Source organism: Microchirus variegatus (genome assembly GCF_963457635.1).
Source record: "Microchirus variegatus genome assembly, chromosome: 19".
Lineage (NCBI taxonomy): Eukaryota > Metazoa > Chordata > Actinopteri > Pleuronectiformes > Soleidae > Microchirus > Microchirus variegatus.
The window spans coordinates 9,224,360-9,241,703 of NC_139820.1; the positions used below are offsets into that span (position 1 = coordinate 9,224,360).

Genomic DNA, 17,344 nt, shown 5'->3' on the forward strand with positions numbered 1-17,344 from the left:
TTTTGTATCATTCACAAATGATAAGCAGACACTCTAGTATGTGCCTGCAATGCCGGAGACAGTAGTTTCAGGCGGCTTCCGTTTGCGCCACCTAACGACGGACTACAAACTGCACCAACTACTTCATTTTGAAGGTGGATTTAACAGCCAAATGAGCAATCCAAATTTTCGTACATTTGGTTTATTTTTACACTAACACTAACACATGGATATAACTTAAACCATGGGTTTACCTGAACATTGGGAACACAGGCATTCGACGGTTTTCTTTGCTGGAGGCAGAAGAAAAAGATATTTAAAAAACCAAACAAACGGAGGACACTTTAATTTAACTACGTTTAATGAACGGAGCATAAATTGCTAACTTGTTGTATTATTGTTATTTCGGTGGACTTAGCAAATGCGTCACGGTGGCTCGTTTGAAACGTTTAGAATTAAAACGACTAAAAACAGCGCCCTACTTTACAACAAAGTGGTTTAAGTACCATTGGAACAATTAACACAAACTCCCTCGTGTAATTCAAGCATTCATATTTGTTTTCACGTCAAAACTCGAATTAATTTCACACTCACATTAAACTGCTCTGCTGGGGCCACAGCTTGCTAGCAGCTAGCATAAACGTCCTGGTGTAATTCAAGCATTCCTAGTTGTTTTCACGACAAAAGTTCACGTTAATTTCACACTCAATGCTTTACTTACAGTCCAACAGTATTGTCGTCTGCTGAAGCCATGATAATTGAAGCGCTGTGTTCCGTGGTATCCAACAGGTGGCGCTGTTAAGACAAAACTGTAACTGCCTGAAACTACAGTCTTCGGCATTGCAGGCACTCCCCTCTTCTCAGTCAGTCTGATTGAATGAAGACGCCTCCCCGTGGCTGTTTTAAGTCACTGCAAGCAGGAGATATTACTGCACAGGCTGAAGTTTACCTGAAATGCTGATTTTAATTTGTATATAAAAAAGCCAATAGAATAATTTATGAATCAGAAAATTAATAATTTCACAGCCTTTTCCTTTTGAATAAAATGTTAAATCCACCTTTTCTTGTTGTTTTACTTTAAATATGAATGTCAAACACAGGATTATTAGTCTATATTGAAGAAGGAACAATCCCAGCAATAATGGATACCTATTCACAGAAGATGACAACAATACTGGTTGAATCACTGCTGAACAAAAACACACAGAGAGTGCTCTTCTCTCTTCTTTTTATTGTTCCACCACTGGAAATACAGTGTGTGCCCTGACGTGATCATAACCTCCACAGGTCTAACAGTAAAAACACATCACAGCAGATTTGACAGATTCGTCAGACAAATGCAGAAGACGTTACAGTATTTTTCCGTCTTTCTACTGCTTATGTCTGATGAAAGACACTCGAATAAATAATATACAAACTTGAAAACGACAAAAAGAAAAAAAAAACTTAAGAAAACGACCATTCTTAGATTTCAGTAATATACTGTATCACAAGCACTCCTGGGAATAAAGGCTTTGTTTATTTGATTTTCTGAGCTCAAAGAGTCTCTCGGACAACAAAAAAGTGTAACTGTAGTCAAAAATACTCAAGTATAGCAATAGAGAGCTGTCACACAGGACAATCTATAGTACAATGTGTCGCTGATCGTCGTTATACAGTCATAGAAAACTATGTGTCCCACTGTGGAAATGGTAAATCTTACAGATAAAATAAACATCCTTAAATACTATCTGACCCAAGTCTGCTTGCCACGTTCCATCGTTTCTTATTTCACACTCTCTCATTCTCTGTTCAGTCTCCCCATATCCACTCCTGGAAGTCACAGCATGTGGGCATAACAGAAAAAAACCCTGTGGCTGATGCTGCTGCTGCCGCCGCCTCCATCCTCTATTCCCCCTCCTCCAGCTCACTGCCTCCTCCAGCGATTCTTGGGTTTCTCTTCGCAACTGGGACCATCACAGGTGCCGGGGAGAGGTGGAGGGGTTGTTGGTACAGGCTTAGTTGGGGCAGGCTCGACCGTAGTCTTGCTGATGCTGCTGAGCAGAGCCGGGAGATCGTACGAGATGGCCTTCTCTATCTTCTCCAGCAGGCAGCCGCCGGACCAGCTGCAGTGGTAGGAGAGCTGCTTGAAGCTGGAAATGGGGTTCACGCCAAAGAAGTCCTGGTAGGCTTCCTTGTTGGGCAGATCGAACTTGCTGACGTTGGTTTTGGCCAGGATGGACTTGAAGATGTAGTACTTGTCCGGGTCATTGACAATGTCTTGGAACACCTCGTAGGGGTCGCTGAACCAGCCCAGCTTGTCGTAGTAGGTCTGGAGGTAGCGGTCCACCAGCAGGGCGTGGATGCGCACGCGGATGCCATGCTGGCGGATGAACGCGATCTTGTTCTCCATCTGGTTCTCGATCACCTGCAAGAGGGAGAAAAAGGAACATATGTACCATTAGAACACTGGAGAGATGGTTGCTGGAAATGGGCCTCTATACACTTATGTACATTTTCCATTAAAAACCAGACGTTTGCAGCTAGAATAGTCGTTTACCACATTAACAATGTATAGTGTATTTCCGATTAATTTAATGTTATAGTCATTGAAAAAAGTGACCCCAAACTTTTGAACGGTAGTGTACATAGCTACACTCTTAGAAATAAAAGTGCCAAGTAGAACCATATTAGGTTCTTCGGCTTGTCCTCATAGGAGAACCCTTTTTGGCTCCAGGTAGAAGAAACCTTTTAAAATCCTTTATTCAGAAAAGGGGTTTTAAAGGGTTCTCTGGATAAATATGGTTCTTACTGGAACCATTACTGTTACCAAGAACCCGTGAAAAACCCTTTCTTCGGGAAAGGATTTTCCAGAAGCAAATGGTAGAACCTCAGCCCTTGTAGAAGGACCCTTTTGGAACCCTTATTTCTAAGAGTGTACATAAACACACCTGAGCAAAAAGTACTACGTCACAGTTCTACGTCACTCGACTCGTTTTTATGATAGAAAAGAAAAAAACCTAATGAAAACATATTTCGTAAATTCAGCACAATTATTGCTACTTCATATCACTACTAAAAATGAATCAGAACTTTGACTCAACAACACATAAAGACTTTAAAGCCTGAATATGTGACCTATAAATGGAAATTTTCCACGGGTGCACCTGCGGCACAGATGCAAGATGAACAAAGAAGCACATTCATAATAAAGCACAGTGATCAGTGTTGTCGTACCTGGTTGAGGTCCTCCAGCAGCGAGCTCTCCTCCTTCATGAAGAGCTCTCGGCTGGTGTCTGCAGCGTAGTCTTGAGGCCAGAAGGAGCTGACGTAAACCCGAGGCGGCTCCGTTACGTTGACCAGCGGTGCCATGCTCCAGAACAGGGCCCCGTAGACCCTCATCAGGTCCTGCGTGGTAAGACTGTCGGCCTTGTTGAGGATGAGGCGGATCTGGGACTCGCGGCCCTTCATCTGCTTGAAAAGCATCTCCAGCTCGCCGCCCACGTCCAGCTTGGTGGGGTCGAACACCAGGAAGATCAGATCGGCTCGATCGATGAACCACTGGCATACCTCATTGTACGGGTAACCTAAGGGAGAGGAGGAATGTTTGTGTGTGTGAAGTACAGGTCTTCTGTCGTCCAATCAGCTGGCTGTCATGGGTTTAGCTCCACCCATACCATACCATTACTCTGGTACCCCAAGGGAAGGCTACCAAACTGCCACCAGGGATTTTTTTTTTTGCGATTTAACAAATAAAATGTATGCCGTCATTTCATACTCACCTCTCTCCTGCTGCTTTCTGTTCTCGATGATGCCGGGTGTGTCCACGAAGGTCACCCTCTCCAGCAGCTTGTGTGGCATCTCGATGCCCACCAGCCGCTCCAGGAAGCCTTGGCCGAACCTCTCCAGCGGAGAGAACGACCGTGAGCTGTCTGCGGCCATAACGATGCCCTCTACGGTCCGAAACTTCTCACCATGCGTTATGACGGTGTACTCGGAGGTGGTGGGCTCAGCGCCTGATGGACGGATGAGATGATTTATTTCAATAAATAATACTAATAATAAGAAGAATAGAATAGAATAAAACCCCATTGCTTATGGCAACCTATGTAAAGCAACACCCTTACCTAAAGTACATATAAATGACTTATTATAAGGCTCCAAAAATAAAAATACTTTCTAAACCTTTTTCTTTTCTTTTTCAGTACGGACCTGTGTAGAGCTGTTGCGGTGTGCCATGAAGACCCAGCAGGTAGTTGATCATGGAGGACTTGCCGACACTCCAAGGTCCCAAAAACAAAACCATAGGCTTCGACGTGATCTCGCCATCTGCAGAGAAGGGTTGAGGCAAAAGGGGCACAAGGCTTTACACAGACAAAGGATGCTATTTGCTGAATACAATGCTCTTGATGTCCAAAATGATTGGATCACTGATAAGAGTGGATAACAGTGAGAAGTGTGAAGTTGCCCGATTTTGGTCTGCAAAGAAAAATGGATGTAAATGGATGCCTTTTAAACATCCTACCACAAGATGTCCCAGAGCTTTAATACTCTATCTGCCCTTGAGTACTGGAACAAAGCTGCTGAGAGTCAATGTTCCCTCTAATTTTTGGCTCTCGCTCCCTCTCGGCGATGACTTCATTTGGACTTCACTGTTCAGTGTGTATTTAACGACCCGAGCATGAGTATGACCGTGCCGCTCATGTTTTCATTCACAAACGTTACTTGTTTTGAAAAGAAAACTGGAGAAGGAAATGATAATAGTCTGCTGTGTTTGTATTTTCTGGTTGGATTTTAGAGACTTGGTGGCAGTTGAGGGATTATTCATAGTGTATAAACAGACATTTATTTAACCCTTAGAACACAGAGCATTAGCTGCCTTAAACGTGCATTATATACAGAATGTACAATAGAGTGTCTCATATCCTTTTTTTTTCAGCACAACCTATAGGCAATCTGATGACATTTTTTATCTATATAAACATACCTGAGCAAAAACCACTCAAAATCATATTGAATTTGTGAAATTTGGAAATAAGTCACAGTTTTAAAACGAAAAAGAACAGTCTGAGATGGAAGAACAGTCTTCAATCTAAAATGAATCATAACTTTTGACTCAACAACACATTTTTTAAAGCCTGAATATGTGACCTATAATCATACACCCCCAGGACGTCCATATAAGGATATGTGTATTACTTCCACAGTGCACCTGCGGCACAGATCTGTGCTAAGGGTTAAAAATAAACATAAACAGATGATTAAAGAGTTGTTTTTTACCCCGCTTGATGCCCTCTTTGCCATATTTGACCGTATTGCATATTATTATTAAAGCTTTAATAGGAACCTGTTACCTGTGACTTCATGTTGCCTCAGCTCGTTGTACTTGAACGCTTCCTCCATTGGTTTGATGGCTGTGTGGTAGCTGTTCAAAAGCGTCCTCATCGCAGCTAAAGAGAGAGAAAGGAAGGAGGAAGTGGATTGTAAATAATGGGGGATATGAAGCCGAGCATTCGTTTAGGGGAAAAAAAGGGGGGGATCAATAATGTTCTTGCTACCATTACTGATTACGGCAGTCGCTGCTTTGGCAGTGTGAGATGAATAACCAAGAAGAAAAAAAAATAATGTTTATTGAATTAGGTGAATTAAGAGACGGGCTCTGCTCTGCTGCGGCACGTACTTGGCCTCGCAGAAATGAATCAGTCTGAACAGAAAAGAGACTTTGCGCATATTTGCACTGATTAATCACCTGCCGAGGACACACACACAAATGCCTCAAGACGTCGTCGACATCATGAAGCAATTTCCAGGATAGTTTCATTTCGGAGAAGCTCTGAAAATAGCCTGCAAACCTGCATTCATTCCCCTCTCAAACACATCTGTTTTTCCTTTTCATTGACAAAGTAACTGTAAACACTCTGCTGCATTTTCATCTCAGTCTGTGACTGCAGGCATTTCCGCAGCAGCAAAAAAGAAAAAGAAAAAGGTGAGCAGTGCAACAGTGCTATTCAGCGTTTGCATGTTTCGCGTGCACATGTGCTCTTCGTATTGGTCAGACAAGACAGAACACATCACATTTCCTCATGTCAGATGTTCAACGTTGATGGCGTGAAGGCGTTTTCTTACCCGTGAACTCTGCTGAGGGTTCAGCAGTGGACAGCTGAAGTGTGTCCTCGATGTGGGAGCGGTCCCTCAGCTTCGGGCCTGCGGCCTCTTCCACCTTCGGACCTGGTGAGATGATCAGACTGTCAGTTTACTCTTATAATGCTTTTTTCCACTCTTTACTATATTAAAATAGTTTACAAGAATACAATATAGATTGACTTATCCCGACCTATATAAACACACCTGAGCAAAAAGTACTCAAATGTGGAAATACGTCACATTTCAAAGTTCGCTTGGCTCGTCTTTATGAACAAAAATATAAGGAAAAATGTCTATGTTGTGATTTCTGCACAATTATCACTACTCGCGTTTTGATGCGATATAGAATCATAACTCAACAACACATAAAAAAAAAAAATAAAAAAAAACACTTTTGTAAAGCCTGAATATGTGATCTATGAACACACACCCCCAGGATGTCCATATAAGGAGTTGTGTATTATTCCCTCAATTCAATTTACCAAGGGTGCACCTGTGGCGCAGATCTGTGCTGCGTGAGAGTGAATCTGACATAAATGCTATGAAAACAAGTTTGTTCGCATTGTTATGGCACACACTGACAATATAATATGTGTGGAATGAACCTCAGTTTTTATTTGTGTATTAGCTAAACAGCGGCTGTGCATATTCATAAACATCTCTGAAAATGTGCCAGAGCTAGCCAAGAGGCTATTTGTCATCCCTTAGTCCCTGGACAAGAATAAAACAATTTAACCCATAGTGCTCACGCAGCACGGATTTTTCGCGCAGGTGCACCCATGGTAAATTGCCGTGGGAATAATACACTAGTCCTTATATGGACATCCTGGGGGTGTGTTTTTATAGGTTACATATTCATGCTTTAAATAATGCTCTTTTTTTAAGCGTCTTCTTATGTGTTGTTGAGTCAAACTTATACACTAACGTTCAAAAGTTTGGGGTCACTTAGAAATGTCCTTATTTTTGAAAAGCACTTTTTTTTCAATGAATACCAGACCATATGGGCCGAGTGCCAGGTCCAGCTGTTATGTCATGCTGTTGTCCGTCTATCTGTCTGTTCATTTCCTCTGCTATTTCTGTCTGTTTATTTCTGGACCAGCGGTTGTTGCTGATTGCCCCTCAGCTACACACAGTGTCATATTCGAGGCGTTCGGCATGCCTGCGAGACCGAGACGAAGCACTTTGCAGTCACTATACGACCCATATGAGTTACACGTATACCAGTTGAAACAATGTTCTTAATAACTTTAGAGCTGAAACAATGAATCTATTACTAAATTAATCGTAAAAGAGTTCTCCCTTTGACTGCTGAAAATAAACCTGAGTACTCGTGTAGAGTACTCAGGTACAATAAAAGAGCGATATTTCAGATGTTATTCGATACCTTTGATGTCAGACTCTAAGGGCTCCTTGGGGGCAGCATGAGCTTTCTCCTCCGTTGCCGCCTCCTCAACAACATCAACAGGTTCTGGCAAGACTTCATCCACAACAGGCTCTGGCTCCACCTCAGGACTCAAAGCTGGTTCTGGCTCTGGAATAATCTCTGGCTCTGAAGTGACTTCTGGCTCTGGTTCTTTCTCTGGCTCAGAATATATCTCTGGTTCAGCATCAGTTTCTGTTGTGACTTCAGGTCCAGACTCTGCTACAGCAACTTCCTCCAGTTCTGCCTCAGCAGCAGTCACTTCCTCCTCTTCAGGTTCATTCAGTACCTCCTCCTCCTCAGGTTCATCCTGAGCAGCAGCAGCTTCCTCCTCTTCGGCCTCCTCCAGTTCCTCCTCCTCCTGAGCAGCCGCTTCTTCCTCTTCGGCTTCCTCCAGTTCCTCCTCCTCCTCCTCAGCAGCAGCAGCAGCTTCCTCCTCCTCGGTAGAAGCAACAGCTTCCTCCTCTTCGGCTTCATCCAGTTCCTCCTCCTCCTCCTCAGCAGCAGCAGCTTCCTCCTCTTCAGCTTCATCCAGTTCCTCCTCCTCCTCCTCAGCAGCAGCAGCTTCCTCCTCTTCAGCTTCCTCCAGTTCCTCCTCCTCCTCCTCAGCTTCATCCTCAGCAGCAGCAGCTTCCTCCTCCTCAGCTTCATCCAGTTCCCCCTCCTCCTCCTCCTCAGCAGCCGCTTCCTCCACTTCAGCTTCCTCCAGTTCCTCCTCCTCCTCAGCTTCATCCTCAGCAGTAGCAGCTTCCTCCTCTTCAGCTTCCTCCAGTTCCTCCTCCTCCTCAGCTTCATCCTCAGCAGTAGCAGCTTCCTCCTCTTCGGCTTCCTCCAGTTCCTCCTCCTCCTCAGCTTCATCCTCAGCAGTAGCAGCTTCCTCCTCTTCGGCTTCCTCGGGTTCCTCCTCCTCCTCAGCTTCCTCCTCATCAGCTGCTGCCTTTGTGTCCTCCTCTGTGTCTTCACCTTCAGGTTCCTCAACTGTCTCTTCAACTACTTCTTCTGCAGCTTCTTCCTGAGGTTCAGTCCCTTCCTCTTCTTCCTCATTCGATAATGTACCCTCCGTTTCATCTTCCTCTGCTTCAGTGTTCTCCTCTGGTTCCTCTTCAGATGACACAACCTCAGTTAATTTCTCCTCCTCAGATATCACCTCTCCTTCTTCTTCCCCCTCTTCCTCTTTTACCATCTCCTGGGAAGCTGAATCGCCCTGCTCCTCCTCAGCGGAGGCCGTCTCCTCTACCTGCTCTGGAGTGGAGGTTGGCTCTTCTTCTTCTTCGTCCACAGATGATTTGGGAGTGCAGGGCGGACACATGGCCCTCTCTGGGGCCGGGGTGTCGTTGGAGGAGCTCTGACTGGAGTGTTCCTCTGATGTGTCACAGCCGCAGGAGAAGAGTTCTCCCTCTGACTGCTGGAGGTGCAGCTGCACCAGAGGCTCCTCATCGTGGATGGAGGAACCTGCCAGGAGATCTGTGAGGGTGAGAGAACAGGACACATGATTACATAGAATGATATGTGTTCATAAAACATTTCAGTTGAAATATGGTGTGACTGTGCATATAGTAGAACTTCATTTACATATAAATATGGACGCTTGGTTAATTTGTCTGTTTTGATTGAAACAGGGTTGCACATGATGGCGACCTCCATAAAGCCTGTAAAAGGTTTATTCTAAGACTCTAAAACTCCAAATAATTGTAATTTCAAAGCAATTATACCATTACACAAACACACTTCTGGATAGTATATCCAATGAATGCCTATAAACCCACTTAAGTCTTACACCCTAGGTTGTGGTAACAGAAATGGATGTTTCTAGCAAAACAAATGTCCGATAGCATGGTATCACTGGCTCCAACAGAGCAGGTGAAATGTTGAAAAAATGAAAAGCACATCCCAGATTTAAGACTCACATGTCAGCCCCTTGAATGGTGACACTGTGGCATGGACTATTTGAGGCCACTGCGGAGACGACAGTTGTGTACGCGATCAGGAATAAGACAGCTGAGCCGGGATAAATGTTGTGTTTTTATCGGAAAAATATGCAATTTCCAATAGATGGTTGCTGCGATTTTTAATTTTGCATGCAGTATACTGAAAACAATTCACATTTTCATCTAAATACAACGAGGCATCATGACAGAAACCTGGCGTTCAAAGGGTTACAGGTAAAACAGACATCAGCTCTGCTCAACGTCATTCAGACGGTGGCTAACAGTAATCACTATGGCTTCACAGGCTGTTGTAGCTAAAGCAGGGGGACTCCACCTGTGTTACACCATATGCATGCATGTACTGTACATTAATAGACAGCCTTCTCATCCCCATGGGCAGAGTATGAGGAGCACAAGGTCATGACCTCTGTTTAATTATAACCGCCTGTGATGTGTTACGACAGAGGGACGCGTGGTGGCACACAGTGATATCACGCAGCTAAATGCAAAGTGTACAGTTCAAGTTACGCAAAGGGCTAAAGAGTGTGGCTCTTTTGCTCGCTGAACAAAATGACCCTTTATGTTTAAAAGCTAATATGCTAATTGAGATCGTCTGCTGCCACCAGTGTATATCTTGTGCTGAGCATAAGGAGCAAAGTGAGCTAATTCTCTGCTCTGCATGAAAATAATGCAGTGACAAAGGCTAATTGTTTCTATCAATAATGGTTTTTTTTGTTTTTTCAATAAACAAAGCAATGTCTTCTCTTAGCTAGCAATGCCTTCTTTTAGCTAACTTTAAGCGAACAGATAGATAGATAGATAGATAGATAGATAGATAGATAGATAGATAGATAGATAGATAGATAGATAGATAGATAGATAGATAGATAGATAGATAGATAGATAGATAGATAGATAGATAGATAGATAGATAGATAGATAGATAGATAGCATTGTCGTCTCTTAGCTAGCAATGTCTTCTTTTAGCTAACTTTAAGCTAACAGACGGCGGGACGGACGGAGGGATGGACAGACAGACAGACAGATAGACAGATAGATAGACAGATAGATAGATAGATAGATAGATAGATAGATAGATAGATAGATAGATAGATAGATAGATAGATAGATAGATAGATAGATAGATAGATAGATAGATAGATAGATAGATAGATAGATAGATAGATAGATAGATAGCATTGTCGTCTCTTAGCTAGCAATGTCTTCTTTTAGCTAACTTTAAGCTAACAGACGGCGGGACGGACGGAGGGACGGACAGACAGACAGACAGACAGACAGACAGACAGACAGATAGATAGATAGATAGATAGATAGATAGATAGATAGATAGATAGATAGATAGATAGATAGATAGATAGATAGATAGATAGATAGATAGATAGATAGATAGATAGATAGATAGATAGATAGATAGATAGATAGATAGACTTGAAATTGAGTCCAACAAAACCAGAACCAGATCCTTCTCTGTCACAATATTACATTTTGGCCTTACATTCATGCACGCTCTCACTTAGCCTACTGTTCTATGATTTTAGCAGGACTCTGTGTACTCTCTGTACAATCCTCCATGACGGTTCCATTCTGCTATTTTAAGGTCCTGAATCACATAGCAGATAAACTTTGTTCCCATCGTTTTGCTTGTCACTTGTGTAACTTGAGGCTTTGTTGGCTTATCACCTGCTGAAGGCACTGCCAGCATTGGCGACCGAAAGCTGCGAGATTCTATTCCATGAGCGCAGTCCGTGTTGATTACGCCACAAAAAGAAAATTATTATTGAGTGTTGGTTCTGTTTGTGCTTTGAGATCTTCCCTTCAAGTAATAACATGGTCATGGCAGACAGCAATGGACTGCAATGAGCCAGATATTCACCATGGCCCAAGGGTCAGAAATGTGTTTTTTGTGTTCTGTAGGTATCAATAAATCAGTGAAACAAAAGACGTGGAGATTATCTAAGGGATTCCTGAGAAGGACAGTAAGATTTTGCTCTGATTTATCCACGTGCTGGTTTGGATGTTGTCCAGAAACATAGTGCTACAGCACTGTCTGTGTTGGAACATGAAGATTCAGGTCAAGATTCTGAGATGAGAGAGTGAAAGGTAGCTGCTTTTATGTCAGAAGCAGCTACACTTTGATTGGTATCATACTGTGCCCTCTGTCGTACTCACTGCTGAAAGACAATTGCCATTCACATGAATTATATAAACTTAGAAGATACATTTAGATAAATTCACTGGCTTCTCCCCCTGCGCTTGCATGCCTTGAGATAGTTATGAAGATAAACTACAGGGATCATTTTCTGCTGGGCTGGTGCAGTGGCCAAATTGAATTAAAGCTAACAAAATTAGGAAGATGGAAAAAAAAAGATAAGCCAGTGGAGGAGGGAAAATATGAGACGCAATACATGTGAAGATAATACTGTGATAATTTCTGAGACATCGACATCATGAAGAGAGAAGAGATTCACAGCCATGCGAAACAAAACAGTAGAGGAAAACCAAATAAGCAGAACATGCACGTCTGAATCTCTCCACCGTTTTGCTCCGGACTTAAATATCACAACAACATACAAACATAAATTGAGGACAGGATAATTCAGTTAGGGAATCCTTTAACTTTTCCTCTAGCGCCAACACCAGGGTCAAACACGTTCGTTTTTATGACTTAAACGCCTGCAAGTCCACCAACAGGGACGCATGACAAAGAACCAGACTCAAAGATGTGCAGCTATCTGGCTCGACCGGTTGTGGTGAAATCTCTCTCTGCTGTTGCTGCAGTGAAGCCTGTGTCACGGGGACAGAGTGGGACAGGTGCCTGGGTGCTGGACGGTACCTCTTTGAGACCGAAATAGTCCCACAATGAGTCAGTGGGTGAAAAGAAGGAGAGATGATTCCACTCTATTTTCAGAGAAGAGGGTGACGCTCCTCTTCGCCCTGTGACTGTCATGAGGCCCGGGCTGCAGCTCTGCTGCACTATTGCTCACATTCCTGCAACAGTGTGCAGCTGTGCATGACACTGGATCTTTTCAGAGACCAGGAACACTGAATGGATTTGCACCGGGAGTGATGACATGCACAAACTCCTGTCACTTCATATGCTTACACTACCGTTCAAAAGTTCGGGGTGACATAGAAATGTCCTTATTTTTCAAGGAAAAGCACTTTCTTTTCAATGAATATAACATTAAATGAATCTAGCTGCAAACGTCCGGTTTTTAATGGAATATGTATACATATATATACATGCAAGCGGCAGTAAGTTCAGGCCTATTTATGGGGAAACTAATAAAGATCCGTGTTTATATCAGCAGCTTCTCAAATGAATTGCGGATTCCATTTCCCGTCAACTTTCACCCTCTCCAAGACTTCCAATGACGGTGACTTTGAAAAGCACTTCTTAACAAGCCCGACTGATGGGCGACTGCACCGAGAGCTGAGCTCTCATGCCTGTTTTAGCTGGGACATCCCCTGCACACCGGGACAACAGATTAGCAGCTCTGCAGACGGCGCACAGAGCGAGTGTTGAGGCTTTATTGAGACATTACATGCAGCTGTGGCCTAAATGTGAAGTGAAACTGTGCTCACATACGTCTCCGCGACTGTCTTATAGTTTCAAATGTTGGCTGAATCTCGGTATTCATACATGAGCGACACGCGCTTGCTCCCGTTTGCACGAGAGTCTTTAAAATAAACGTGTTTAAGGGTAAGCTGTCGGTGTCGACAGTATCTGGTGACGATGTGAGAACGAGTCAGCGCAAGGGCAGACAAGGGTATTCTTGTCTCAGCTTTAAGTGTCAAAAGTCAGTTTCCTGAAAACGTTTTGGAAACAAACAAGAGCTTTTAATGATAATTCCAAATTTCCTACGTTGCTAAAAACACCTCAAGTGACTGTGAAATGCCAAAATCCTCACTGAAGCTCAAACAGGTGGAGTGGGGGTTAAATGCACACAGGAAACTCACAGACAATGAGTGGGAAAATGAACTACAACCAGCTTTATAGCTTTGGGTGCGACTCTTTGTAGAGAGTCCAAGTTTTGTATCCAGGACAGAGAGAACAAGCACAGTTTCCATCAGCTGGTGTCATGTCGCAGCTCAGACCCTTGCATTAACACGTGTGCAACCAATAACCTCACACTGAAATACAGTATATGGACTAGTATACTGTTCGGTGCGTAGCTGTCTGTCAATCTGCTTCAACACAACAGCCATAAAAGGCTACGGGCACACTGAGAAACTGTAACAACCACCATAATACATGAAACTGAAGGTAAGCAAAAAAAGACCAAGTTCTGAGTTCTGATCACTTGGTCATAAACGGAACACAGTCGTGACCTCTGGGATGCAACGGCAACTCAACAGAAAAAGACATTTTTGAGCATTATTGGTGTCCATGTTATGTAAATACATTGGTGTTAACTTCACTTGGTGACCATGAAATAAATCAATTCAAACTACACTGAAGAAACTGACTTCAGTTATAACATAAAAGTAACTTGCCAGTGCACACAACAAAGTGTTGAAATGACACCATAAATGTAATCAATAAGAGCGAGTGATTATTATCCTCCACCATAAATACCTGCAGCAGACAGGATCAGCAGCGAGAACAGGCAGCACGCAGACACCGTGGACTTCATTTCGACTGCCGGGGGCTGCTCCTTCATCCATGAGGGTTATATATACTGCTCCGGCTGAAGGTCAGAGGGCATGCCAGAGGGAGTGGCGGGGGGGGAGGGGGGCACAGCAACTGCACCCACATCAGACATTGTGTGTCACAACTGCCTGGTTAATGTGGAGAGCAGATAAAACAGGAAGAGACATGGTGAATAATACGTTGTAATGTTGCGGTTTTCGTCATAAAAATGGCCCGTATTATGCGAAATCAACTTTTTAATCATTTAAATCGTTATATTTTGGACTCTGGAGGATCTACCACTCGGCAAAGTGTGAAAAAAATGACTCACTCATGTTTGTGTGGTCCTCCTCAGTTGTACAGGAGACGGCACACGCGATGTTGACTTCCGCACTCATTGGGGCGTCACAACGCGCTAAATTCCTGGAATTGCTGTCTCGCTAAGTTCTATTCTTGGCTCCACAGTGCAGCACAGAGTACCACACAAACTTCCAACCCTAGAGGATTTATCTGTACAGTGGATACATGTTATATATGACGGCAATGTGCCTGCTAGAGCTTGCAAATGATCACTTTTCCAAATGCTAACTGCCGTTAGCTCCCAGTAGCCTTTGTGGCTGATGTCATTTCCTGTCCCTTAACTTCTGTCTTACTTTTCTTTTTTTTTTTTAAAGGTGGACTGAAAGAGACACAGGGCTGTTTTGGCAGAGTGATTGAACTGCTGTGTTGCTTCATCCTTAAGGTATTTTAACCAAAGCATGTCATAGACATGTTCATTAAGGCACCAGGGAACTAGGTTAACTTGTCGAAATAGGGTTCATCCTTCATGACAGAGATAAACTAAAAGAAGGATTTTCCATTATGCCTGTTAAATACTGAGCTTCCTCAAGCTGCTCAATGTCACCACCTGCTGGACAGGATGGGTTAATGTCTTCTACATAATAATACAACAGCAAACAGCAGAGGTGTAATAAAAAAGTACAAATTTTTATTTCTTTTTTTCATCTTTACAAAGGCCTGTTTACCCAAGTTTTTCTTTTATTAACAAAATATAACAGCTTCTCATCGACCTGGACTGATGGAGAAAAAAAAGTCACACAAAAATATATATAAAAATGCTTGTCACCAAAAAAAGGATAACAGGACAAATAATGACAAATGAAAAAAAAAAAAAAAAACAAAGAAGCAAAAACGCAATAAACAGATGTAAAATTGCGTCACAGCAAAAGGGCTTTACGGAAGAAAAATAAATGCCATAAAAACAAAAAGTTCCTCGTCACTGATTCAGAAAGTACAGAACAGCAAGTGCTTCATATCGAATATCTGAAAACTCCAACTACTGCAACACAATTTACAGAAACGCGTGTTTTTCTGACCAACAAAGCTCGCCCAAACTCCTGCTGTGGCCTCGCTTCAGTCAGCAGAACGCCAAACCCTTTAAGCAAAGCTTCACGAACAATAAGCCCCTCTCTCACTCCGTTTGGTATGAAAATACTAATCTAACCAGACATAAAACTGATGTCAGCGTGACTCCGGCCCCCAAAAAAACAACCCAAAAAACATGAAAAACCCTCAGAAAGTAAACAAATGTCAAAACAAAAGCTCACTTTAGACGAGAGGAAATGGCAATTAGTAACATGCATTCAATTGGCAACAGAACACGCGAGAGATCAAACGACAGATACTAATCCAAACAAAAAGGGAATGTTTACAGCATCAAGTCAGCATTTCAAACCGAGGATGACAGGAGAGACGCTCCAAGCAAGACATTTCCAGTCAAATTCCCGGGATTAATACAAGCAATGTAACATGAGGTGCACAGATTTGGTGTGTTTAAAATGAAAAAAAAAAAAAGAGGAGTGGAGATTCGTTGGGGAGGATTTCAGTCAAATTTCAGTCTCACTGAATAGCGATTCTTGCACTCTTTGTGGCATTTGATGCACTGAAATCACGCTGTCGATTGAGATTTGTGGAACTTGGATTCACAATGAAAACTTTTCTTTAAAATGAGTTGCCATTCGTTATCAGACAAACTCCTCGGCGCTCTCCTACTTCGGAGCAATTCCAAAATGTGGAAACGACAAATCACCCCCCTCTAAAACAAGAACAAGAAAAACATCATGTGTGAAGTTATGTGACGAGTTTCGGCCTCAGTTCACTGCTCGCCTCTGAAGCACCAGGTTGACGAAGAGCACCTTTTGCGAGTAGAGACTACTACATTCTTTGATACGTACACGTCAAGTTTCGGAGATACTGTAGATGTAATGCAGACACCTACCAACGGTGCATAGATAACTCTGCCTTGTGTATAAATGGCACCGACAAATGGACTGAAGATGGGTTTGCATACATTGCAGAAAAAAACAAAAACTAGTGCATAGTCACGGAAATCAACAAACGCAAGACCAGAAGACCGACTGAAATCTGGAGGGAACGCTGGAAGCCTTCAACGCTTCATTAGCATCAGACCAATTTTCCATATATATTTATATATATATATTTTTTTTTACATGAACAATCGTATGAAATTGATTAAAAACTGACACAAAGTCCTTACAAAAGGGTCAGCAAGCCACAAACGTTTGATTCTCTCACATTTTTTCTTAAGACGAGCACAACCGCAGAAGACCAATGACGCAGAGTTGAAACTTCATGAAATCATCTGAAGGCCTCCTGTTCCCTGACAATATATACATATACACATACGTATATATACACGTGTATATATATATATATATATATATATACACATACATATATATACATATATATACACGTATATATACACGTGTATATATATATACATATATATACACGTGTATATATATATACATATATATACACGTGTATATATATATACATATATATACACACGTGTATATATATATACATATATATACACGTGTATATATATATACATATATATACACGTGTATATATATATACATATATATACACACGTGTATATATATACATATATATACACGTGTATATATATATACATATATATACACGTGTATATATATATACATATATATACACGTGTATATATATATACACATATATATACACGTATATATATATATATATACATATATATATATATATATGTATGTATGTATATATATATATATACACGTGTATATATATATATATATATATATATACACACATATATATACACGTGTATATATATATATATATATACACACATATATATATATATATATACACACACAC

General features: G+C 42.0%; 1 protein-coding gene across 1 annotated transcript; it reads right to left on the minus strand.

Moving 5' to 3' along the window:
* Positions 1-1,193: 1,193 nt before the first annotated feature.
* LOC310940771 (uncharacterized protein) lies at positions 1,194-14,115 on the minus strand. Its single transcript, XM_083905770.1, has 8 exons — positions 14,051-14,115; positions 7,487-8,986; positions 6,085-6,186; positions 5,313-5,408; positions 4,171-4,287; positions 3,741-3,974; positions 3,196-3,545; positions 1,194-2,386 (listed from the first exon to the last, which is right to left on the minus strand). Exons 1-8 carry the CDS (start codon positions 14,106-14,108, stop codon positions 1,886-1,888), a joined length of 2,958 nt encoding a protein of 985 aa, XP_083761896.1. The 5' UTR covers positions 14,109-14,115; the 3' UTR covers positions 1,194-1,885.
* Between the last annotated feature and the right edge of the window lie 3,229 nt (positions 14,116-17,344).

Excerpts from the sequence above, each read along its gene's own strand:
- LOC310940771 (XM_083905770.1), bottom strand. The coding sequence starts at position 14,108 with ATGAAGTCCACGGTGTCTGCGTGCTGCCTGTTCTCGCTGCTGATCCTG. Across the intron at positions 3,975-4,170 it reads ACCGCAACAGCTCTACACAG|GCGCTGAGCCCACCACCTCC; the intron begins GTCCGTACTGAA and ends TCCGTCCATCAG. Across the intron at positions 2,387-3,195 it reads TGCTGGAGGACCTCAACCAG|GTGATCGAGAACCAGATGGA; the intron begins GTACGACAACAC and ends TCCCTCTTGCAG.